This window comes from Chanos chanos, chromosome 6, assembly GCF_902362185.1.
Source record: "Chanos chanos chromosome 6, fChaCha1.1, whole genome shotgun sequence".
Taxonomy (NCBI): domain Eukaryota; kingdom Metazoa; phylum Chordata; class Actinopteri; order Gonorynchiformes; family Chanidae; genus Chanos; species Chanos chanos.
The window spans coordinates 10,103,041-10,129,213 of record NC_044500.1 but is presented as its reverse complement, the minus strand read 5'-3'; the positions used below and the strand labels follow the sequence as shown (position 1 = coordinate 10,129,213).

Below are 26,173 nucleotides of genomic sequence, written 5' to 3'. Positions count from 1 at the left end.
CTGACGACGCTGTGTTACAGTGACTCCGGCTTCGCTTGCTCGTTGTTGTTGTTGCCAGGCGACGGCTTGCTGCGATCTGTGCCAGCCCGTGAGGTGTCCTGAAGGAAGAGGCGTGGCTTGCAAAGTGACATCAATATGCGGCGGTACTCCCGTCGAAAATTCTGATTAAGCAGCCCGTAAACAACCGCGTTCAGACAAGAGTTAAAGTACGCCATGAAATAACTCACCACAAACAGCCACTCGGGCACCAACGGCGCCACGCGGGGCGGGTCCACGGCCACCGCCAAGCCAATCAGATTCAGCGGTGCCCAGCAGACCGCGAACAGAACGAAGACGACAAACATCGTTAGAAAGTGCCGCAGGTCGCTGGGCCGAAGACGCGGCCTAACGTCGCTCTGAACCCGCCTCCTGACGCGTAACACCAACACCCAGATGCGCAGGTAGCAGAAGGTCACCACGGCGATGGGAAGCAGGAAATGCACAGTTACCACGGCAATGGTGTAGCCAGCGCTGGTGGTCTGACTGAAGGTGCACGAGTAGACGCGAGGGTCGTAGCTCAGGGAGCCCAGTGCCAAGTTTGGCAGTATGGCAATGGCCGTCAGTGCCCACACGAGCGCCAGCAGCGCCAGCGTTCCCGAGCGCCCGTACACCCGTTCGTAGGTGTTGGCCTGGCAGATGAAGCAGTACCGGTTGATGGCGATGGCCGTGATGTTGAAGATGGAGCCGATGACGCTGGCACCCATCAGGAAACCGCTCACCATACATTCCGTTTCCCCCGGCAACCAGCCGGCGTGGAGCATGGCGTGGAGCACCAGTGGGTACGGGTAGCACACCACCAAGAGGTCAGCAAATGCCAGGCTTACCACGAACACATTACCTACAACACACATAGATTCATACATGTAGTTACATTTGCTTCTATGCACACATACACACTTATGAACGCATGCGTAGTTATGTGCTATCACACACGCACACACATACACATATATACAGGGAGTTAGGCACAAGTAAACACTGCCTTGGAGACTGAACTTTGTTTGAACCCTGCTGTCTGCTCATTCCATTCCAAGCTCATCCACCTGCACCAGTAGAAAAACATCAAAAAATTCAGAAACACACAGAACTGCACACACACAGGCACAAACACACACACTTACAGAAACACACACCAACACATACACACACACACATACTTACACACACACACACACTTACAGACGCACACATGAACACAGACATGCACACACGCACGCACACACACACACATACACACACACACACACTTTGAATGCCACAGCTCACATGAACATACTCCCTGGTCTCGCCACTGATACTGATCATTTAACTCACGATTTCCCTCACATGGCCCTGCACGTATAACTGTCACAGAGATAATATTAGTTCTGTTTCAGATTTTCATATTGTACAACATTCAGAGGAAAAACCTGAAAGTGAACTTAAACTCCCTGACAAGCATATCCCTTAACAGCAATAAAACAGGCACGTAAACTGCCTCATACATCTTTAACAAGCCGAACTGAAAGCCTTTCCATCCACCACTGGGGTAACTGACAGTCCATTAGTGGCCCCTCAGACCAAAGTTTAGGAATCACCGGTCAAGAGAAAGTGGAATTGGCATTTACAGTGTGTGTGTGTGCATGTTGACATGTCAGATCATCTAACTCAGCGTTTTTCTAGATTACCTATTTGACTGCAGGGTTCAGACAGAATTCTATACTGTGTCACACAATGACTAATTTCTCTCTCTCTCTCTCTCTCTCTCACACACACACACACACACACACACTACATCCAGTTAACATGCATGAACAATCTTCAGAGAACTATTTCATGGGGCAGAACATACTATTAAAATTGACTTGTGCATTGATTTTTGTACATCATTTAACAGTGAGAGAGATTGTGCTCTCTTTCTGCTTTGTAGGTTGTAATAGTTTCTATAGCACAGTTCATAGCATCCTTGTTCTTTTGTCATATTCCATTCATTCCATTTACCGCCTTTCTCCTTTTGTCTTTAAAACATGCCTCAGTCTCTGCGCTGGCCTCTGTTTGTTTTCCATTCATTCCGTAATGATATGGATGATAAGAGAGCATATACATCCCTTACACACAGACACCAGAAGAGAGTGAATGAGAAAAAGAGGAGAGGGCCGGGGAGAAAGAGAGAGAGAGAGAGAGAGAGAGAGAGAATGGCACAGAGACCAGGCAGTAATATCAGCTGAAGCAAACAAACAGATAAACATTAGCTTTGGAGAAACGATGCTCCAGCTGCATACACACGCGCGCGCACGCACACGCACACACACACACACACACACACACACACACACACATACACATACACACACACACACACACACAAACACACAGAGAGACTCATTACCATAGTGAACTACTTGCATGCTGATGTGATAAAAAAAAAAAGAGAAACAAAAAATAAGAGGAAGAAAAAGAGTGAAATATTGAGAAAGAAAAAAAGGAAGGACACAGTAACTGACTTTCTAGATTTGATCTCTCAGATCCGTCCTATTTAAGATGGCAATGAAATACTCTTGGGATGAGGAAATAATCAGCTGTCTGATGAATGCATGTTCGGCCCCCCCCTGGTGCAGACAGAAATGGACAGTACTTTACTTACAGGTATTTCAGTTATGTGTTTCATTTGCAGTTACACATTCAGAAATTGGTGACTGAAAGGGTAAGGATTTTTTTTTTTTTTCATTTATGAAAATATACTGGCAAAAGGCATTTTGAATTTCTACGAGTACTCTAATCAGAATAGCAAAAACAGTTTTGTTTTGGGGTTTTTTTTTTTTTTGACATTTTGTGTCAATGTATCTATACTTTTCACACATTTCTAAAAACTATGCTCAATAAATGGGCTTTTTTTTTTATTTATTCACCTTCGCCCCTTACATATCCTAACATTAGACTACTCAGGTAGAAGATTTTTTTTTTTTTTAAGAAACCTGAGCTGGGATCAGTTTATTCATAATCCTAATGAATACATGGGCCAAGTGGAGCTAATCCTAGATCAGCACATTTGCTCTGAGAAGTTTGACACGTACAGTATGGGGCCTGGGCTCTTTCTATAATCTGGGTTTGACTCAATTCCCTTGCTAGTTAGTCAGCTGAGCTGAAAAATGCTTTTGGGTGAGGAGAAACTGCATTTACAATGACCAGTAAGGCTGTACTTTGTAAAATGTGGCTGGCTATCAGAATTTCTTGTTTGCTGAATATAAACAAGTCACACGGTTCTTGTACTGATAATAATAAATTAAAGAATTTTTTAAGCTCAGGGCAGCTGAGCTGAATTTTGCTGTGCAAGGCATCCTTTTGGGATTTAGTTTTGAAAAATTAATACACGAATTGTAACCAAATATTCAGTTAAAATGGTTTTTTTTTTGCAGTACAGTATTACATAGTTTTATTTTGATGTGTTTCTATACACTTCTTTAAGTGATAGTTTGGGGCCAGCCTCTTGGTCCTAATCAGTGCTACTCTGCACCACACAAAACTGCAATACTTAGATTGTAAAACACACACACACACACACACAAACACATGTGCTCCTGTCTTCTCTTCTCTGTGATGTTCATTGATCACCTTGGCCAGGCAGCGCTTAGTCAACATTAACAGCAATTACAAATCTAATGACCAGTGAACAACGGGATGCTGTTTGAAAATCTCTCATTTTGATTCTCACTTTCAAATGAGCCGTGTCACCAACAGCTGAGAATGCATGTTACAGGCCAGTAGGAGGCATCCGGTCAGTTTATGATGATGTGCCAAAAACTGCAATATCAGCTCAACATGTGTGCTTACTTAAGACTCTCTGGGTGCATGTGTGTGTGCACGCACGTGTGTGTGTGTGTGTGCATGTGTGCGTGCGCATGTGTGTGTGTCCGCGCGCGTTTGTGTGTGTGTGTGTGTGTGTGCGCGTGTGTACGTGCGTGCGTGTGTTTGTGTGTGTGCATGCGTGTGTGTGTGTGTGTGGGTGGGTGTGCGTGTTAGTGTACTTGTGTTTGCAAATGACAGAGCAGAGTGATTACCACACTGGAGCGCCACCCTTGTCTCTATATAGCAGCAGCTCAGCAAACAGTGTGGGTCTTCAGGGGATACTATAATCTCCTTTGGCACCAGTACCCCTTTATCTGACAAAACTGTATGCGGCGTGTGTGTTTGTGTGCGTGATTAGATGACTCTCTCCCTCTCACACACACACTCACACACATACACACACACACACACACACACACGCACAAAAAACACATTCCTCTTTGTCAGCTCCCGATTATATTTCATACTGTCTCGCTGACATCAGACTTGCTAATGAAACTCGTGCAAAATCTTTAATAACCCCTACAACCTTGACCTTCAGCAACATAAGCTGTGACCTTTGCTCATCGATATACCGTAAGCAAATGCCATTACAAACATAAATCATGATAACGCAGTAATCTTACATATGTTTTCTCCAGCTGAACCTATAAATCTTATAAACTCTTTATGTTAGAATTTTATACCATTGAAAAAGACTGATGTGCCCTCTGATGTCTTACCTCATCACTTCCCTGTTCATCCTGATGAGCCACGACTCTTGGCAGCTGATAACACCGTGACTAAAAAATTTAATGAACTTTTCTGGCTAATCAATAATGATGATGATAATAATATAATTAAAAAAAAACTGATGATATCTAACTCTGCAGCACAGTCTCATTATGTGGATTTCATAGGCAGATACAGCTGTGGTAGGTATTTAGACAAAATGTTGTATTACTGTCTGAAAAAAATGCATGCTGCAGAACTATTGATCAGTTTGTTGCTTATCCCTCATGATATAATTTAAAGTACAGTTTTTCCGGATGGAAACAGACAGGGTCTGTACTAGTACATACCTTTACCAGTACGAACCGGGGACCAAAATGATCTGCTAATGTCAGAAATTCCCAATCGGTATCCCTCTTTCCCTTTACATCATAAACGCTTTAAAACAGGCGGTGCTCAACCAGTCATCTTCTCACTCAGAGAACGACCTTCTTGATGTTAATCAATCAGTTCATAAGACCTGCCACTCTACAGAGACTCCTTATCCTCTGTTATGATTCCTCCAGACCTGTCCATCAAATGATGATTGCGGCACTATGTGTTCTAAACCCACACTCACCCTGAACTGCAATATTCAATACTGCACCCAACCCGTCATCCACAAATGTCTGCAAATCAATTCCATAATCCCAACCCAATATAAAACCTGTGGTCCGACCTGCAATCAAACTCACGGGCTACACTCGTTATATGTTTTAAAGGGGTTTATTGGTTACACGTGCTCAAAAAAAAGGAGATTAGCTTCTGCATGCAACACTAGACTGGTATAGGCTAAAAGCTGAAACAACTTGGCCAACAACCATAGTAAACACACACTGAAGGTATTTTGTCCTATTTAGGCTACCACAACAGACAACAGTGTCACGTAGGCAAAATAAAACAATTCAACATGTTGCTCCCTGTGTTGCTCCCCCATTTTACATTTCTTTCCAATGCGCGGAAGGAAAAGTGTATCGTCCTGTGTCCCTGATTTAAGTTGGATTCTCCTCTCCTGCATAAAGAATCCAGCATTTGAGAAGTATCTCTCGGTGGTGGCGCTTGACGCTGGAGTGGAGAGAACTGAGAGCGTAAACTGTGCCAGGTTTGGAAACACTGCAGCAAGCTCCTTCCATCAGGTAGGAATGTCAAATGAACCCTCCCTCGATTGCGTTGAATTCAAAGTACGCTGCTGCTTCGTACTTGTCCTGGTTGTTTTCATTCCTGGAGTGCTCCACACCAGATAAATCATCAGTCTTCTTGGGTGGCGAGCACAGGGAAAGTTGTTGGCGACATCCACAGTTGACTTTAATCTCTTTATATAAAGTATAGAAAAAATGTCAACTCTGTGCAATTTTACAGTCACAAAAAGTAGAGGTACCATGTAGGCTATTCTACTAAGGCCTACACAACAAGTTGTTGACAAAAATATTTAAGTAACGATTCTGAAAGGTTAAATTACTGAATTTACTTATTTTTAAGGAGTTCTAACTCAATACACAGGATGCTTAATCAAAAAGTGTTAGCCAATGCCAGGGCTCCCCGTAACAAGATGTCGCATTTCAGTCTGCATGTAAAGCACTTTGGTTTCCGCTGAAAACAGCTTTCGGATTTTCAGCTTGGTATACAAAGACATTGACAGTTGCGCTGTAGTTTAAAGTCACTGAGAAGAGTTTTCAGGCATTTTTCCTTCAGAGATGAGAGTGTGATACAGTCAGTGGAGGAAGGTGGCAGGTGGTGTCTGAGGTACTCTGAGCACATGATGGTCGGGTAAACAGTTGGAGTTTTGGATGCCTGGAAGACAGTAGCTTCCTTGAATCCCTCTAGAAATGCAAGAGCTTCATTCAGAGTTTCTTCACTCACATTACTCTGGCTCAAGCTCCTTCCCCTCTGTCCTCCCATAATGCACGAGTGTCCTCACACTGACTGCTGATAGACTCCAGCACTGTGTGCAGGGAATACCATTGTGTCTCCACGGATGCTTTCAGTGTTTTCTTGACCACGATCCCGTAGGTTTGTTGGCTTGTAGTAGATTGTGAGCGACTTTGTGAAAGTGTATATACACTTCTTCTACAAGGAAATCTTCCCCAGCAGGTTTCCCAAGTGTGGTGTAGAAAACACTTTTAATAACTCGTGCAGCACAACTCAACCATTGTAACAGTGTAAAAGGCTGCAACTACGTTAGCACCTTTATCTGTCACATACACTAACTTGGAGAACTCAAGATTGTATTCAGGCAGCGGTACGATGATTGCAAGTTTGAGATTATCTTCTATTTTATGTACAGAACTATCCCATTCATAGGTGCAGAGCTCTCATTCAATTAGCTACCGCTTCCCATTGACGTTGTGTAGCTTGACAAAAGGAGAACCAATTTTGCAGCAAGTATCTGTTCATATTGTATATCGAAAGTAGCTGTCCTGTTGTTTTTACCCAACTGCATTCTCAGTTCAGGAATTATGGTTTAGCCAATCTCCTCTGCATACTTTGTTGCTCAGAGATAAGGCTGTTGGTCCTGGCAAAAGCTGAGTAGTATCTCTATGACCAGCGAGGTCACCAATGTTATGCAAATCCATCACCACACAGTTTCAAAAGATCTATTGTCAAATTTTACTGCTGACTTTTTTAATGGCATTCATGCCTTCACTTTTATCTCTGTGCTCTTTGGAAAGTATCTATGGTCTGATGTTACTTCTTCAGTGAAGATTTGCCCAGCTTGCAGCGATCAGAGGCTAATATTTTTCCAAACTTCTTACAAGACGCCAAGCCACTGACCGGGTTATTCTAACAATCTTTGAATACACCAAAAATTCTCCCAAAATTTTGACCAGGCTCATCTTCAGTTATTCCTATCATCATTAGGATACAACAACTGTCCACTGTCTTGACAAACACCTAGACATCCTGCTGTGCATCTGTTCCTTGTTTAAAAAATGGTCTCCGTTACCTTCCCTTGGTTTAGAAAGCAAAAGTGCTTTCGCTTTTGACAAGATGTGTGATCTTCTCCATGAGGAACAGTTCAAGATCTGCCAATGATCAAGAAGCACTCCATCTGAGTATCAACCTCCACAGTCATCACTGGACATCTGCCTCCACAAAATCAGAGAGCACCACCCTGTGGCTCTCAGATGCCAAAATGGGCTCCCTACAAACCATGTTTAGCTAAAGATGGGGCTGCCTCCAGGAAATAACAGCCATCTCCTGTATTTGACAAGGTATCTGGGCTCATCACATTCAACTGAAGAGGAACTGGACTGAGTTGCTATCCACCAACAGTTTTGAACTCTCGTGATCCAATAGCAAAACTCTCTATTGACTGTTACAATGACAAGCTGTTTCACCCTTGTTCAGGGAAGGTCTTTGGAGAGAAACTAACTGTAAACAGCTGTGTCATTGCCTTCAGTGTTGTAAGCTGAGGGACAAACCCAATGATGCTGGAGATGGAAGATTAGCCACCTTCTCATCTATGCCTCTTTAAACTACCTTTTTCATCAGTGGGTGTTGACGCCTCAAGATCCCGGTGAATGGAGGAGTACAGAAGAGTTATCTATTATTGTGTAAGCACAAGTTTTTTTGCACTTGGTTCTGTTGGAAGGTCTGGTTCTGTTAAAAGCTGATGGATGCAGTAGAGGATGTCTTCGTGGCATCCCTTAAGATCCTTGACCACCCTTGGGCACAGGTGGCTCAGCAGGGTCTAGAGAGTGTTCTGTCACAACTCTGCGCACAATATGTTCCTTGTCACGCTGCATATTTCTTCAAATGAATTCTGATATATGCACTTGTGTCAACTCATGTTGGCTTTCTCATGTCTCTCATTGGAAATCTTTTGGAATTCTGACAGTCAAGACCGTGTAACCTTCACACACACACACACACACACACACACACACACATACACACACACACACAAACAGCTGGCTGACAAACAGATCACATTTAATCCACCCAGTGCTCCTCACTTTGTGGGAGTCTGCAGCGTGAAGTCAAGTCAGTGGAGGATTCTCTGTGGGTGGTTCTTTCCCTCATACTACTCCAGTTGAGGTAGAAAGTGTTTTAAAGTTGAAGCCCTTAGGCAACATATTTTTTCAATGTGCCAGATTCACATCCTGTTCTACCAAAGATGCTTCTTGTTTGGCCACAGGGACATTCCCATTCCCCAGTACAATGAAGCAAAAAATTGCAGTAGTACAGTAAAATTACAGTCAATCTCCTCATACTACACAGTGCATCAGAAGAGTAACAAAACTTAAGAGGGTGGAAATGCACAGGTACTGAAAGGTCAAAGATCACCCCTGCATCAGATCAGCGGGTCCGCATGCAAATCTTCCGGGAAGAGACCTTTGCCATTGCGGTTTGGTTTTGTAAATTTTGTAGCATTGGTCCACGGGCTCCCAGTAACAAAGGCCTTGTAGCGTAGAACACGCAGTGTTCAAGTTCATAGGTTAAGTTATGGCACGGTAGATGCAGTTTTCAAGGTTACAGGCAGCTTTCAGTTTCACTTTCAGTTTCACTTTTAGTTTTTCCAACACATGATTAATAACCGTCTAAGCAATAAGGCATTAGCACCTAGTGGCTTCCCTCCTTATCTGTGTGTCCATGTAAGAAAGCGGAATACTTATTATTACGTTATATCCGTTAATATAACAATCAGTATGTTTTTACTTGCTATATTAATTAGTTACAGGAATCCCTTTCTTATGCAGGCTTTGTCACTGCTAAAAGAAGATTCAGTTTACTGAAGCCAAACTGCCAACCACCACCCAGGACTGGTTCTTTTCTTACAGCTCGTGTCACAATGACTTCTTATAGGAATATTTTGCATTCAGTACACTGCACTTACTTTCATTTTTTAGATGAACTATATGCACCTTTTGTAAGCCACCCCTTAAAAGAACACTAGTTATATGATTAAATATAAATATAAGTGTAGCTTCAGGGCTGTACTCAAGGGCATAAAGAGCTTACTAAGTTCTCACTATGCTAAAACTGAGTAAAACACACACACACACACACACACACACACAAAGGACACTCATCAACTATCCCTTGCCCACCTGTATAGAACAATTGCATGTTCATCAATCTATGCAAATGGGACATTCAAAGTCACCTTGCAAAGTATGTGCATGCACACACAAACTCACATACCCACACATATAAACACAGAGAGGACATGACTGCACACAGTAATAAGCAAACGATGATCTCACATATGTTCATACACCATGAAAGAGAGACAAACAGAGACAGAGGGAGAGAGAGAAACTCCTCTGCAATAAACTGCTTTTGCCTCTTCATCCATTAGTGATGTCTCAGTGGAGTGGTGTAGGTAAAAGGTGAGATAACAGCCCTAACTGACACGATAAATGGGCAGGAAACTGCGGTTGCTGTGGCTCTATTGCCGTGGTAACTGTGGCTTTAGCCGCAAAGTGATGGGGTGATGGAGCCTGCACATCTCCAGATAAGAAAATGTCAAGACGGCGCACGCACGCACGCACACACACACACACACACACACACACACACACACACACAACTGCCTATTAGTGAAGAGATGACAGAAGCTGATCTATTAATACAGTTAAGCTCATCACTTTGTTTGTTTGTAAGTAGTATTCCAAACTACACTCTCTCTCTCTCTCTCTCTCTCCCTCTCTCTCCCTCTCTCTCTTTCTCTGACCTCCTTTCCGTCACCAAGTGTTTCTTTACAGATGCGAGTTTTTTTATTCATTCCTTTGACAAGCCCAAATACATTCATCCTAATTCAGTCAGAGTAATTTCATTTTATTTGTACCAACTTTTTTTAAGCTGTTTGTCTAGCTTGTCGTGATTGTTTTGTTTTCCAATTTAACCATATTTTTTAAGAAGATAAATCATGGTGGGAGAGGGAACAAAACATGAGTTAGAGTCTCTCTCTCTCTCTGTCTCTCTCTTTCCCTCTCTCTCTCTCTCTGCATTTCTCTCTTTCCCTTTCTGTCTCTCTCTTTCGCTCCCTCTCTCTCTCTCTCTCTCTCTCTCTTTCCCTCTCTCTCTGCATTTCTCTCTTTCCCTTTCTGTCTCTCTCTTTCGCTCCCTCTCTCTCTCTCTCTCTCTCTCTCTTTCCCTCTCTCTCTCTCTCCTCTCTCTCTCTGCATCGTTCTCTCTTTCCCCCTCTGTCTCTCTCTTTCCCTCCCTCTCTCTCTCTCTCCCTCTCTCTGTCTTGCGTTCTCTCTTTCTCTCACCATGCTTCTGTCTCATTCATTTTGTGACTGCGTGTTTGGTGTTATTGTACGTGTGCACATGTGTGTGGCAGTTCTGTTATTATTCTCAACACTTTGTAACCCCTCCCCCCCAAACACACACACACACACACACACATTTACATTTGCAAATGTCATTATTACAGAACACTTACCTCTGTGAGCACTCCATCACTAAAGCAATGGAAATATGCTAATGAAGGAACTTAATTTGAAACCATATGGCGTTTCACATTAATTCCACAAAATCAGAGGACCTGCACACAAATGCTTAGTTTTCAGTAATTGCAGAATGAGATATAGGCTTTGGCAATATGGACACAAGGGAAGGCTTAGACTGTCATAACCAAAGTAATAGATCTATGTTGAACTATGAAAAAAGATTGCTGTTTTTTGTGCGTATATATATATATAGCCTAGGCCTGCACATTTTATGTTTATGGGAAATGTAGAACAGAACACACATACATGCGCGCACAAACAAACAATTAGCGAAGTTCTTGGCATGCAAAAAATGGTAGCTTTCAGCTGAAAACCAAAGATACAACAAATCAGATCAGTTTAACCACACCGCTTAACGTGCAGCCATTGCCTACAAACACCCTGGCACACAGCGGCAATCTGATCCGTTTTTACTTGTTGACACATGAGGTCAGAAGCCACATTTTGGGAAAATTGTCAAGTCTTTCAACTGTCAAACGCCCGTTATTTAGCCATGATGCATCAATGTCAAACACCCGCGGTGAAGATGAAAGCTCACGAAGAGAAGAGATGCCCACGGCTGTTTTTTTCTGTCTCGTAGAGACGAGGTTGCGTTAACCAAATTTCTCTCCTTTTCTATTTGATAACAACACAAGCTATATGACATTCTAACCTCGTTTTGTGTGTTGTAGTCATAGACAACCTCTGCAAGCTGTCATTTGTTGGTACCTGACCTTTTTAATCGGAACGGATTGGTCTTTCACATCTCCATATTACCTCTTCGTATATTTATGTACTCTTAAATTTATGTACTCGTTGGTTAACGGTTCTTAAATGATTAAATTTGGCTCTCTAAGTGGCCTTTTGGATATCTACATCTATTCCATGCTTGTTTAGCGCGCGGAAGTCTGGTGTTTCTCAAACTACACATCCTATGAATTCAGGGGTCATAGTCCTTTAAGCGGCAGACATGCTACAGTATTTTACCTTTTAAAACTATGTAAATCGATTTTAAATCGAGTTCATTCCAGGGCGCACTGTGCACTTGCAGTCAGATAGAAAACAACAGAAGACAGCGCCCATTCATTTTCTTTTTACCATTACCCTTCGAGCACTCCTCGGCACGTGAATGGTAGGTCTCCGCTATGAATGAGACGGTCGGATGATTCTTGACTTTGAGACTGGTTTCAAATCTTTTTTTCCCCCTCTCTCTGTCTCTCTCTCTCTCTCCGTCTAACATAATGCCAGTACAACCTGACTGAAAATCAACACCATCTGAGAATGTAACGAAATATTAAATACGTTCTCTTCATTACCTGAGACCACTTACAGTCAATTAAAAGACTATTATCCGAACAGGTCCTCAGCGATTCACTTAGATCACTTCACCAGTCTTGCTCTTTCACTCACAAAGACTCTCTCTCTCTCTCGCTCGCTCTCTCTCTCTTTCTCTGGTACTCAAACTGTACCTCAAACTTGCTCGTGAATTGAGGCACAAATGAATGACATGAGAAGAAGGATACTTTGTGGTTCCCATGGTATAGGAGTGAACAATGAGTCAGTAAAGCTGTACACACTCATACATGCACAAGTACACATCACACTATAATATATACACATCCTTACTAAAATACAATAACAATGATTACAGTTACACATTCCATACTCCCACCCTAAAACACACACAAAGACGCACGCGCCAACGCACGCACGCACACACACACGCATTTACTTATTCTCACTCACCTACATTACAAACACACAGACGCACGCACCCACACACGCACTCGCACGCACGCACAGACACAATAACTCACCAGCATTTCTTAGTTTTCTGTTTCTGAGGACCGCGATGATGACCAGCATATTACCGAGCACGTCCACCACGCTCGTGAAGATCAGCACGCTGGCCAGCACCGTGACAACCCATGCTGGACGCGCACTCGCCCCTGGTCCCCAAGACCGACCTTGCCCCACTTCTGTCCGGTTTCTGATGAGGGAAACATTCTCGGGCATTTCGAATAACCTCGCCCCGCACGTCAAAAAATCTCTCAAAGTGTCACCGACATTTCAACATAACAACAATCAACGAGAGTTCACTACATGGCATTCCGTGCGCCTGTTCTCTGTCGCTTACAACAAAACACACCTCCTCGAAACTGCTCTCCCTTCACTGTTCACTTCGGTGTGTCCGGTATGTGCCTGGTATGAATGGTGCGGTTTTGCCTGATGAATATGTTAAACTTTGCAGTGTTCTGTTGTATTTATGTAGTAGAGCTCGTTCCTGGAGCACACACTGTTTTTTTCTTAATGAAAAGTCAGTCCCGGTGAGAGCCTTCACAGTGCTCGCGCTGCTCCCGCCGCTTCGGCTACACTAAGTGTCTCGCACCAGCTAGGCGCTCCGGTATTTCCCATCGATCGGCGGAGGATTGCGCTGGCGTGGGTGCCCTCCTTCTCTACCTCCTCCTCTCCGTGTTTAACTCATTTGCATAGACGCTCCTGCTGTTACCGGGGAGGTGAGCCAAAGACACCTCTCTGCCTCCCTCTCTCCCCCCTGTGCTCTCAAACGGTAGCTGCGTCAGCCCCGTGCCCGGAGCACTGTGTGTCCAGTCGTTCAGACTTTATTTATTCAGCAGTGGCGGCTGCTAACGACAGGGGAATCCGAAGCACAATATCAGATGGTGGGTTCCATTTCATATGGATTCCGCTCCCTGCGCGTGAAATCCGAACCGCAGAGAGAGTGCTTCGTTTTTAACAGCCCATCGCGCTGTGTGGAGATTTAAAACACTTTTCATCACCATGTCCGGTAACGTGTGGAAATTACAGATTGATAATCATCTTTATCAAAACATATACGTGCACATCTATATTGAATAGATGTTTCACAAGTCAGTCTCTCACGTGCAGTTTCAGTTGCTCACGGCCCTGTCTTTTCGGACCAGTAGCCTACAATTAAACAACAGCTAGTGTGTGTCTTTCACCCTCTTCCCGCCGGAAGATCAAAGCTCGTGTGATTCAAGTCCTCTTGTGCTGCCAGTGCAGCTCTACATAGCCTCAGCGCACATCCGTTTAAGATACATGTTTTCTGTGTGTCTCCGGCTTAGAGAACGCAGGGTAGGCACTTGTAGAATTAATAACGGTTTCATACCACGCCGACACTGTTTTTGTTTTTTATTTTTTCCTCAGAAAGGCTGCTGTAAGCTACCCGCTGTGTTATGGGTTTAAAGCATTCAAAGTAATGATGGGCTAGTTGCTGTCCTCACAGTAGTCTGTCTGACTTGACTGCGCACGCACGCACGCAGAAACACGAACACACGCACATACACGAGAGAGAGAGGGGGGGGGGGGATATCGTCTTTACAATTTTGTTCTGCCTTAACCAGCAGCTGAGGACGACGATTTCTACATTGGTCAAATATCCGGCGCTCCCTGGATATTTGACAAATGTTGGAATCGTCGTCCTCCACTAACGTTTTGGTGTCTTTGTAGTTAATTAATGGGCTGGTTAAATCTGGTCCTGCTGACTCAACTGTGTAGTTGTGCGTTTTAACAGGGATATTTCGCAGAGGTCTGGCTGCGAGAGTAACTGATTATCTCAGCGTTTGTTGTCAGGCGGCTAATTAAAGCTATAACTTGAGCGTACTAAAATATTCAACTTGTGTCGTGTCCCACTCACACAAATGCCCTGTAAATTGGTCTTAACCTTACGTCGGGAGGTCTTGTCCTTTGCTAAGAACTCAATATTAATTGAGCGGCTCCAGAGCGTGGAAATTAAGCTGGCGTTTATGGAATGCCATAGTAAACTATATTTTGTGTGTTTTCGCGGGCGCGCGTGTGTGTGTGTGGCTATTTGGGTTTTGAGAGAGAGAGAGAGAGAGAGATGCATGCCCTCCATTACAATGAGTTTCTTCTGACTCGAGTAAGGACGACAAACACCACCGGGAGAATCATAGCCCCGGGGTCTGATTAGTTGCCCTCAGAAGGACTCGAGTTTTCAAGGGTGCAAGCGAAGGAGGTTCCGACATTACAAAGCTACAAAATTGCAGGCAACTGTAAAAAAGAAAGAAACGCCAACATAAAGTATCCTACTGGTGCGACGGGCAGCCTTGAAACGTCAGAGCGGGATTAGCGCGCCTCCGCCTAAATTCTACATTGTGCAGGTCTTTCAACTGTCTGGAATGGTATCGGAAGGTTATGAACACTTTTCCTCTCACGAGAAATTCCATCATTGAGTGGTTGAGTGTTTTGTTAATGGAAATGGAAACGCTGAGTCAGTGTTTTGAGATATATTTATTTATATATTTATTGAGATTCGTGGCTGAACTGATCGTGACGTATGCTTCGCGCTGTCATTAGAAGAATTCATCAAAGAATTCAGTGATCATTCGTGCCCTTTGGATCGAGTCATATCGATTGTCATATTTCTAGAGATTACTTCCATCGGGATAGAAACGGTTCACCATGGGAAAAGGGTAATCTCTTGGAATAACTATGTTTTTATTTGGCATTGACTTTAGGGGTTGAATGGATCTAAATTTGTCAGGAAAATGCATCCTACACCTTAACAGAGCCATTAAAACCCTTCATAATGGAAAACAACACTCAAAACTGTAGGCTTCTTTCGCCATGTACACCTATTCTTCTGTTTATTTAGAGCAGGGTGAAAGGTGACTGTATGACATTTCCACAGCAAACATGGGTTTTAACTGTAATGAGACTGATATACTGCACTCTTCCTATAATATTCCTCTCTGAAATCCCGTGTTTCGTCACCAAAGCATTCGCCATACACGCCCCCAACAATCGACCCCTTTTTCAAAGTCATGGGATCTCTTATTCTGGTGATGGTGCTGTCGAAATGGGCAATGAGGCCTGCCCAGTATTTTTATACATCCCCTAAACGTAATGAGATCTTAATTGCTTAATTAACGCGGGATCCGCTCTCGTGTATGGGAGCCCCCCAGCTTCCAATATACCTCCTATCGTTTGGTTCCTAAAGTGTTCTTCTTTAGTTTGGCAGTTTACCTACGTGTTTGACATTTACTGATATTTTACCCAAGCACTCTGTTTGACAGATACAGATATCCTAGGTTAATGTTATGTTGTCAGTTGGCAACCGCATCTTTATCTCCGCGAGCCAGCACATCTGCGGATGACTCTGCTTCAACAATTGCGGAGCGTGCACCGAGCCATCCGTGTCAGAGACTGGGAAACAGCATCCCTCTGGTTGTCAGAGAGATAGCAGGTCATGCCCACTTGTGCTGCATCCAAAGGACGTTTGCCAAGAGTTGGATTGATCAAACACCCACCACACCTCCACACTTATGGGACCAAAAAAAAACAACCAAAAACATAAAAAACCAAAAAAACAAAATCCACATTCTTTCTCCATAGATACAGTGTTTGTGACCTAGTGCAGGGTGTTAAGTGTGTGTGTGTGTGTGTGTGTGTGTGTATGGGGTATATTCACGCACTTCTGTATGGAGAATGCTTCTTCGCTCAGTGAGTTCTCATGCGGAGGCATTGCTTGATTGTTTCACTGAGCGCCTTGGTTAGGAGATCAGGTTATGTAACCGCGCGTCTGGTTTCTCCATGCGCACAAGGCTCTTTCTCTTTTGATGTCAGACAGTTGGAGACCTCCAGAGACCTGGTATGTCTCTGTGTGTGTGTGTGTTTGTGTGCATGTGTGTGTGTGTGTGTGTGTATGCCTCATGCGTGCCTGTGTGTGTGTGTGTTTATATGTGTGTACATCCTTTTGTGTTTTTATAATCCGAACACAAATAACTGAGCTCTTTATAAACAAATTTGTCTTTGATTGTGAATCAAAAATGTGCTGTTGGAGTATAACAAAATGTGTGAGGCTGTGTGTGTGCGTGTTTGTGTGTGTGTGTTTAGTGTAGATTTGAGTAATCTGAGAGCATACACATAAATGTCAAGGTGTAACTAGTGTTTGTAACTCTGCAACAAAGAGTTGCTTTTTTTTTATCCTCTACCTCCTTCTCTCTCTCTCTCTCGCTCTCTCTCTCTCTCTCTCCGTCCCTCTCGCTTTCCACAGTGAAAATAAGCCCTAATGCCTTGTAGTATGGTGTTATCACAACCTCCTTTCTAGAGAGGTCAAACTGGTTCCCTTCCATTCATTCTCATTTAACCTTCATTTATCCAGGTAAGTGAATGAGAACATAGTCTCCTCCAGTGATAACATTTCTTTTTTTCTTTTTTTTTTTGCTGCTGCCGTTCTCATCTGGGGCACAGAGTAAAAGGCACATAGCCAAGAGAAGAAGGCTACTTACTACAAAACACAGTCGGGTGAAACAGAACTGCTTATTTTGAAATATAGTGAAAGGGCCCCGAAGCAAATAATGTTCACAACAATGTCTCACAGCTCTTTATGAATCACACGCCAGCACTGTGGTGATTTTATTGGACAATTCCATCACACTTGTTTAATGTCTACAATGCCTGTCCTAAAAAAAGGGGGGCAGTTCCAGAGAAATTTTACTCATTTGATAACATTGCTCGGAATAGACCATGGATTTGATAAACTGATCCTATCTATCTATGCCACCCATCCGTTCAGGCAGCAGTGACACAATGATTGGGAAACTTAAGCAATTCACATCCAGAACTGGTCTGACCGTTGAACTTATGTGTCCATCAATACATCTTTTGCTAAAAGGAGTCTAAATATACTGTCCACTTCTCTTCGAAGATACGGACCTTAAATGCTTTGCCCATCACAAAACTATTTTAAACCATATAAGCGCTCAGACAGTTTAATGTGTTAGGTATGTATGTTGTTAAATGCTGTATGTTTCATTTAAAAGGTTGTTATTTTGCTGATTTCAGATCAGTGTTAGTCCTAGTTGCTGACTCAGTGCTGCTCATGGACTCTCTCCCTTTCTGAACTGAGATCTGACACTGAAGGGGGGAGACAGAGAGAATGGGAGCCACTTTCTGCCCTGCAGAGCTCAAAGCTTTTAACTCTCCACAAAGAACTGTAGACACACACACACACACACTCACACACACACACACACACACACACACACACACGCAATGTATTCAGACCTAAATAAATCAATACACTCCCTAACAGACAAATAACACACATACAAACATACAAGCACATACACACACACACACACCCGCACACACACAAGTTTCAGGGGTTGGCTCAGTGCCAGTTCAATTCATTAGGGAAGGACTATATGGCGACCTGCTGCCGATTCAACACACACACACACACACACACACACACACTGGCAGAGCAGGTGACTGATGCTGTGCAGAGATGGTAGTATTCTTGTGAGAAAGCTGAGTTTTATTTTATTTCACAGTCTGTGCTTTACTGGATACCACTGCTCATGTATCCTTCCCCAGCCGTGCCCCATACCATCCACTTCAGTAAGGCTTTGTTTCTGCCCTCTAACTCCTGTCTCCACCCTGCTCCCTGCCACGGGAAACAAAGACAGGTACAAATCTGCTGAGGAGTTTAAAGACTTACCACTGTAAGAGACAATCAGATGAACAAAGAAAGAAAGAAAAAGAGAGGGAGAGAGAGAGAGAGATGGTATATATTGAACAAAGATACACTAAGGAAGACAGTAAAGGGTTTTGGAGCCAAAGGCTACACACTGTCCCACATAAAACTGAACCTCCGTAAAAACGAATTGCCTTTATTCAAAGTTGACTTGAAGAGTCACAGTCAATTTTTTTTAATTTTTTTTATCTTTATAATGATCCAGTCTCCCCATCATATTATTCCATTTATCAACCTTATGAATCATCATTAGGAAATCACTAGGATAACAAGGTCAAATCTATGCATCTGATGAACCTGATCTGCACACGCTCTCTCTCTCGTGCTTCAGTGGAATTCTGGGAGGGTCACGGAGTGCCCATCCATCATAAGTACACCGAAAAAGTTTCAAAAATGGGTGACAATACTATATATATATATATATATATATATATATATATATATATATATATATATAAAAAACCTTTCAAAGTTCAGAACCTTCCGTTTTCAAAGATCTACAACGAGCTGTCAGTGATGTTCCTGTGAGTTAAGTATCAGTGAAAGATGGCAGGGATTATAAAAAGATTCTAAATGCTTCCAAATGTGAGTAAACACTGTTTTTTTTTAAATTGTATTTCTTAGGGTAGGGGCTTGATTTGCTGTCTTTTTTTTAAAAAAAATGTATTATTTTACAAAAAAGAAAAAAAGTTTGTTTGCTTGTTTTACAATCTTTTTTTTTTTTTTTTTTCTCCGACGGTACACAACGGTAGTTTAGCGCTTGGAGTGTTTGAAAAGAAAACACCTTCTCAACTTGTTTACATCGGAACATTAGCACACACAGTTAATGGGTTCCTCTAAACTCTGCAGCTTCTAATTCTCCTAAAGCCTTCAAGATTACAGCCTCTTAATGGGAGAACATGAGGCCATTACAGGGTTCCTCTATGGGGCTTTTACTCCTATCACTACAGAGGAAGAATACTCCGGTATATGAGAAGTTATCATGCGTTAATTGTCGGTCAAAGTTGGATGTCCCTTTGAAGAACATTACAGGCAAGGGTGTGAGCGGCCTCCTACTGCGTGACGTAGCGATAAAATGGATACATTGTCGATGTGGACCCTATAAAGACTGTGGGAAAAGTTCTTAAAGTTCTTCTGTTGCCTTCGATAAGCGAACAGTGACTCTGGGAATTTATTAAAGAAGCTGAGAATACCTCCCACGTAACATTACTTTTGCCAGTCCAATCAGGGCAGGATTGAAACGTCTCTGCATGAAACTGATGTCCGTCTAAAGATAAAACACAACCAACAGACCCCTTGCTTAATGGACTGGTAATAGGCTGCACTAATGCCAGCACTGCAGGTATTGGAGTCTTCATTAAAAGTCGAGTATTTTAACTGCTTAGGTCTATAAATACCGTACAAGTGTGTGGTGAAATAATAAATGTAGCGAAACTTGAAATGAATGATAAAACATTATTGCATCAACTCTGGGTCGCATTAGTAAAATATTAAAACAATAAACACACAAACCCACACACACACACACATACACACACACACACACACACAAACATATGCAGGCACAAACTCACACACACACACTGTCTCACGCACATACTCCTGGGGGTTAAAAATGTCATACTTATTCAGTTTGAACAAGATCATTTTTAATTTCTGCACTGATTAAAAAAACAGCAGTTAAAAATGCATTTTATACACTCAATTCAAATCAGACATGTTTTAATACTGCCTATAGCATGATGAACAGAGAGAAGTGAAGTGGTGGAGAAATAAATAAAAATAATTAAAAAAAAACCCTCTCAGGAGAGGGAAAATATAAGGAGATTAATTCCCTTTCTTATAAAAAGGTAAAATGATAAAAAAAAAAAAAAGAAATGAGACAATGAAAAATGGATATTGTGCCATAACCATCACTACAAACACAAAAAACAGAAAGAAAACTGAAATATGCTTGAATAAAATGTGTGTGTATGTGTGTGTGTGAGTGTGTGTGTGTGTGAACACAGCACGTTTACACGTAGTCAGTCCCGTTCAATCCGGTCAAACAAAGACAGGATGAAGAAATCCCATCCCCACTGCAGTTCAATATCTACAAAAAAAATTCTGCATTTGAACAACCTAGCTATGTACACTGTACAAAGGTTTCAACACAAACTTACATCTTGTACAAAAAAAAAAAAAAGCCCAATGGCTATCTATAGTACAATGCCAATTCATATAGAAATTCAGAATATGATGCTTTTCTGATAACGTTCTCTTGCTCTAACCTTCTTAAACGTCATTACTTTCAGATTAACTCTACTCCGGACCACATTTCTCCTCTACTTCTCATCTTTTATCAAATATGTTTTGTTTTTTTTTTGTTCTAGTCGATTCCTTTTTTTTTTTTTTTGTCTCTCCTCTCTTTTCTGGCTCTTCTGTTTTCTGGCTTTTCCCTCAGGATTCAGTTTTGTTACTTAGCTTTGCGCTCACTCAGACTTACTTCACCCCTCTTCTCTGTCTTTCCTGTGCTCTCTCTCTCTCTCTCTCTCTTTGTTTCTCTCTTTCTAGTGCTCTGCCTCTCTCTCTGACTCTCCCTCTCTCTCTCTCTCTCTCTCTCTCTCCCACACTCTCTCTGTCTGTCTATCCTTATTTTTCACAGGGGGTCAGAACAGAAGTACAAATCCTGGATTTTGGACAGCATGCTACAAGATACCCAGAGTGTTTATTACCTCATCTTTGCATTGTGTGCATGCACGCTCACAAACACACATACACACGCATGCATGCATACTTACACACATACACACTCACACACACACGCATACACACGCATACACACGCATACACACGCACAAACAAGTGCCCTGACAGTAATATTGCTCTTATGGCTTTCAGATATTCGTTCATGACATTTCAGACATGTGAAAAATAGAAAAATGCAGAACAAATAAAAACTAATAGAATAGAATGAAATGTTCCCTTAAAAACACATATATTTGTGCGCTCGCACACGCACACACACACACACACACACACACACACACACACACACACACACACACACACAGCATCTAAATGATTAAGCAGACTGAGTGATGTGGACAGCTGTTAGAATGTGAGACAGAATGAAGAGTGGAGAGAGAGAGAGAGAGAGAGAGAGTGAGAGAGAGAGAGAGAGAGAGAGAGAGTGAGAGACAGAGAGAATGAAAGACAGCATCTGGTCTACTGAGTAGTATCCTGAACATTAACTTTATAAGTGTTTAACTGAAGACAATGGCAGATGAATTTAGTGCAAACAAGACGAGACGAGACAAAAAACCTGAAAGCCGTCAAGTTAGAGTCTGAACCAAAAACAAAACAAAACAAAAACAAACAAAAAAAAAAACAACAGCCACAGAAACAGACCCAGAAAATGAATCTGAGAGAAAGAGATAGGCGGATGTGTGTGGCGTTTGGTCACTCCGTACAAAAACCATTCTTCAGCCTCTCTCTCACCCTCACACACACACACACACACACACACACACACACTCACTCACACACACACACACACACACAGCAGCAGTACCACATGTGCAGAGTGAGTGGAGACTTTATAAGACTACACCAAAAAAAAATGGCCTAAGTGGAATTTTTCTTTTTTCTTTTCTCTCTCTCTCTCTCTCTCTCTCCTTTTTCTTTTCTTTTCTTTTTTTTTTTTTTTTTTGCATTCCATACGTTGAGGCCTCCGCAGTTCAACTCTTGATTTGTCTTTGTGATCACTTCCTGACATCCTAGCTGTATGATTCTCCAGACTCCACATCGGTTCCTGTGCTTTTGTATCTCAGCAGATCCCCCCCCCTCTCTGCTAAAGCAAGACGCTGGCCGACTGTCTCTTAGTGTCTGTGCTGTTTTCTGACATCTCAGGGTAGATCCGTTTTGGCTCTGTGTTTCTCAGTCTGTATCAATGACGCATACAAAACAACCGAGAACTCATTCAGTCTGCGGTTCTCCTTGGTCCATAGCTGTCAGTGTCTGTAGTTTCAGACACGGAGTGTATCTGTGAGTGAGTGTTGCGTCTATTGGGGGGGGGGGGGTTGTGTGTGTGTGTGTATCAGACTTCTGTCTGTTGTGTGTGTGTGTGTGTGTGTGTGTGTATCAGACTTCTGTCTGTTGTGTGTGTGGTTGCGAGTGTGAATCCTCTAGACTGTCCAGACTTCCTCCCGTCTCGGAATCCTCGAAGCCGCAGGGGGCGGAGACGTCCGAGGCCGACGAGGCGTTGACGGACAGGCGCATGCTTAGCGTCTCCCCTTCTTCTCCGCCCGCGAAAGTGCTAAACTCCTCCCCCCCGGCGCCGGCCGGCAGCTGGTGCGGGGGCAGGTATTGGCTGGGGTGGAACTGTGGGCGGGACCTGCGGCCGCCGCTCAGGGTGCTCTCCGTGGAAACGGGTCGATTCGCGGGCAGTGTGTCGTATTCCTCTGTCGGGAGGGGCGGGGGTAATTGGTCCTGGGACAGAAACTGTTCCTCCTGAGGGGGCGGGTAGTCGCTGTCAATGTCAAATCCGCCCAGGTAGTAATCCGTCTCCAGGGCCACGCCCACCTCCCCCGTCTCATAGGTGGGCACCTCCTCGATGTCCGGTAGCCGTGTGCTGGGTAGCCAATCAGAAGTGTCCCAGTGATACGCTGCAAACAGAGACAAGAGAGTGAGAACCGTAGAACTAAACCATGAACGGAGCGGTCCGTCAGGCGGGGGTTATGGTCAACGACGACGCACACACAGGTTCCTCTTGTTGTCCAGGCAACATGCTGTGGTAATGGGGGGGGTAAAACCACATATTATGGGATTCACAGACATATCACAACATGCAGAAGCAGCATGTCAGGGGTGGTGGGGTGTGCAAACAGCAGTATTAATGAGGACCAAGCTCGGGCACAGAGTCACATTCCATTATTTCAAAAAACAAAACAAAAACAACGCAGCATAGTCACAAACAAAACAACAACAACAACAACAACAACAAAAAACCTGAATAAACATCGCACATCGAAACAGCGGGAAAACAAATAAAGAAAAGCCAACGGGTGAGAGAGGTCCATGCAGTGGTGTGTGAAACACAGAAGAGCAGGGACACGTTCATACACACTAACAGATACACACACACACACACACACATATATATATATATAGACATATACACACTATTCACAACCTATCCCTGACCATCAAAATCATCAAAAACAACCAGATTAGGGACAAGGAAAATAAAACAGTCAGTAATGGATGCACTGCAGTAAGTGAGAGAGTAGGAGAGAGAAAGACAGAGTGAGAGAGAGAGAGAGAGAGAGAGAGAGAGCGAGGGAGAGTTGGGGGAGTATAGGTGCTGTGGGGTGTATGTGTGTATATCAACAAAGTGCATCTCCCCAACTTGATGATGTGACACCTCCCAGGATGCAATGCCACACTTTGTCAGCATAACAGAGAGAGAGAGAGAGAGAGAGAGAGAACAAGAAAGGAAGAAAGAGAGAGAGAGGAGAGATGGAAAAAGAGAATGCAAAGACTGAAAGAGAGGGAGAGCACGCCAATGAAGGAGCAGAGACAGCGCAAGAGAGAAAATGAAAGAAAGCGAGAGAGAGAGAGAGAGAGAGAGAGAATCACCTCTGTTGTAGCTCTGACCTTGATCCATGACAGACACTGGCAGGTGGAGGAGAGGAAAGACAAAGAGCTTTGGGTCAGCACCAAGAACGACTGTACCTCTCTCTCTCTCTCTCTCTCTCACTCTCTCTGTGTGCAGTGTGTGTGTGTGTGTGTGTGTGTGTGTGTGTGTGTTTGTGTGTGCGTGTGTGTGTGTGAGACACAGTGAGTGCATGCTCATGTGGTCTTAATTCAATACTGACCTTTCAGTCAGCTGTCTGTGTAAAACACAGATTAGTGCCTTCTCTTCCAGCCAGACAACATGCATCAGCAATGTGTGTTAGATAGGATATGTGTGTGTGTGCGTGTGTGTGTGTGTGGGAGATGTGTGCGTGCGCGTGAGAGCGAGAGGAAAGAAAGAGACTGTGTGTGTGTGTGTGTGTGTGTGTGTGTGAAAAATGCACACATTTGCTCTTTCTACATGCACATTTGACACTGATTAAACCTGGAGCTTAAGTGACCTTTAGAAGGTGGCTAACGGAATGAAGGCATTTATCTTAAATTGAAAAAAAAGAAAGAAGAAAAAAACCTCCCTGACTTCAGGTTCCTTTCAGAGAAGGCATTTCAAAGAACATTGTTTCATAAAACATAGCTTTCTTTAAAAGGCTTCATTTTAAATATTGAGTGTAAACCCGACTAGTTGACAGCCAAAACTAACTTATTAATGGACTTACTCTTCACCAATCAGCACTTTAAAATGTCTTGAGTCTTTAATATGATATAAAGCGCGTATTCCTGCGTAGAGTTTTACCAATACATTTTCTAACACATTTGGATTGTATTTCTAGTCCCTTTCAGTGTAAATTAATTGATTTTTTGTTTTACAGTTTTGTGAGTGGCTTTACTATACCAAGGGCTGGAGACTCCCTTTATACTGAGAGGGAGTTTTAGTCACAGCACTCTGGCCAAACGACCTGGGTCATTACACCAAATGACTCAATCATTCTGTCACTCCAGTGACTCCAGGACACTTGTCTCAGACAATGCTGAAACTTCATTTTACGTGTCTGTGAGTGTGTGTGTGTGTGTGTGTGTGTGTCTAAGAGGGTGCTGAAAAACAGTTCGAGGGCAGTGGAGAGTACCTTCGTTTTCGATCGTGTCAACTGCGTCATTGACGAGTCGAATTACCGTCACTATGGAGGCTTGGAGAGAGAAAGCATGAAGACCAGTCAGCAACATTCAGACACACACACACTCATTCTCTTTCTCCCTAACACCGACATACACACACACACACACACACACACATGCACGCACGCACGCACATACGCTCACAGACGTACTCCACACTCAAACATATATGCACTCTTCTGAGTCTGTATCCAAACTTTGAGGCAGGATTCCAGTGGTACAGTACACTTACAGACCAATGAACCAATGAACCAACCAAGAGTACATGAAAAACATTTCAGAACAGCATCAGTACATCCAGCGTATAACCTTTTTTGGTCCACTGCAAAACTTCTGTGGCCGGATTGGCTTAGAATGACCTGAGCCATGACCAATGAAAAGCAGGCATACAGACACGTCTGTAAAAAAATGCTGATAATGGAATGATGGAACACACTTTGCACAAACTTCAGACAATTACCCCAACACACACACACACACACACAAACAATGCCACAGACACACACGCACAAAAAGACTCACAGACCATAGACAGACAAGTTTGGCCAAGAGTGATGATAATGATAATGATGATGATTGTGAACTGAAGACAAGATCCCTTGCAGTCAAAACACACACTCACATACAAACACACACCCCTCTTGATCCAGATTTAATTTGTGCGTGAATCGCTTGGGGGCGTGGCTTACCATTATCATCACAGGAGTCAGACTGAAAGGAGCTCAGTGATTGGACCTCGGAGTTGCTGCCTTTGTTGCTACCAGAGAAACAAGTGACTTCCTCCAACATGTCCACT

General features: G+C 43.1%; 2 protein-coding genes across 3 annotated transcripts in view; both read right to left on the bottom strand.

Moving 5' to 3' along the window:
- Positions 1-14: 14 nt before the first annotated feature.
- mtnr1ba (melatonin receptor type 1Ba) lies at positions 15-13,070 on the bottom strand. Its single transcript, XM_030776887.1, has 2 exons — positions 12,869-13,070; positions 15-877 (listed from the first exon to the last, which is right to left on the bottom strand). Exons 1-2 carry the CDS (start codon positions 13,065-13,067, stop codon positions 15-17), a joined length of 1,062 nt encoding a protein of 353 aa, XP_030632747.1. The 5' UTR covers positions 13,068-13,070.
- Positions 13,071-22,713: 9,643 nt separating this feature from the next.
- fat3a (FAT atypical cadherin 3a) overlaps positions 22,714-26,173 on the bottom strand; it is a 51,952-nt gene continuing 48,492 nt past the window's right edge. The window contains exons 26-29 of one of the 2 annotated variants that reach the window (XM_030777011.1): positions 26,067-26,173; positions 25,329-25,388; positions 24,211-24,246; positions 22,714-23,237 (exon numbers count right to left, since the gene is read on the bottom strand). The exon at positions 26,067-26,173 is cut by the window's right edge and continues 4 nt beyond it. In XM_030777011.1, coding sequence (XP_030632871.1) covers positions 22,714-23,237; positions 24,211-24,246; positions 25,329-25,388; positions 26,067-26,173 — 727 coding nt within the window. The remainder of the gene's footprint in view (positions 23,238-24,210; positions 24,247-25,328; positions 25,389-26,066) is intronic. The other variant, XM_030777012.1, reaches the window with a different exon arrangement.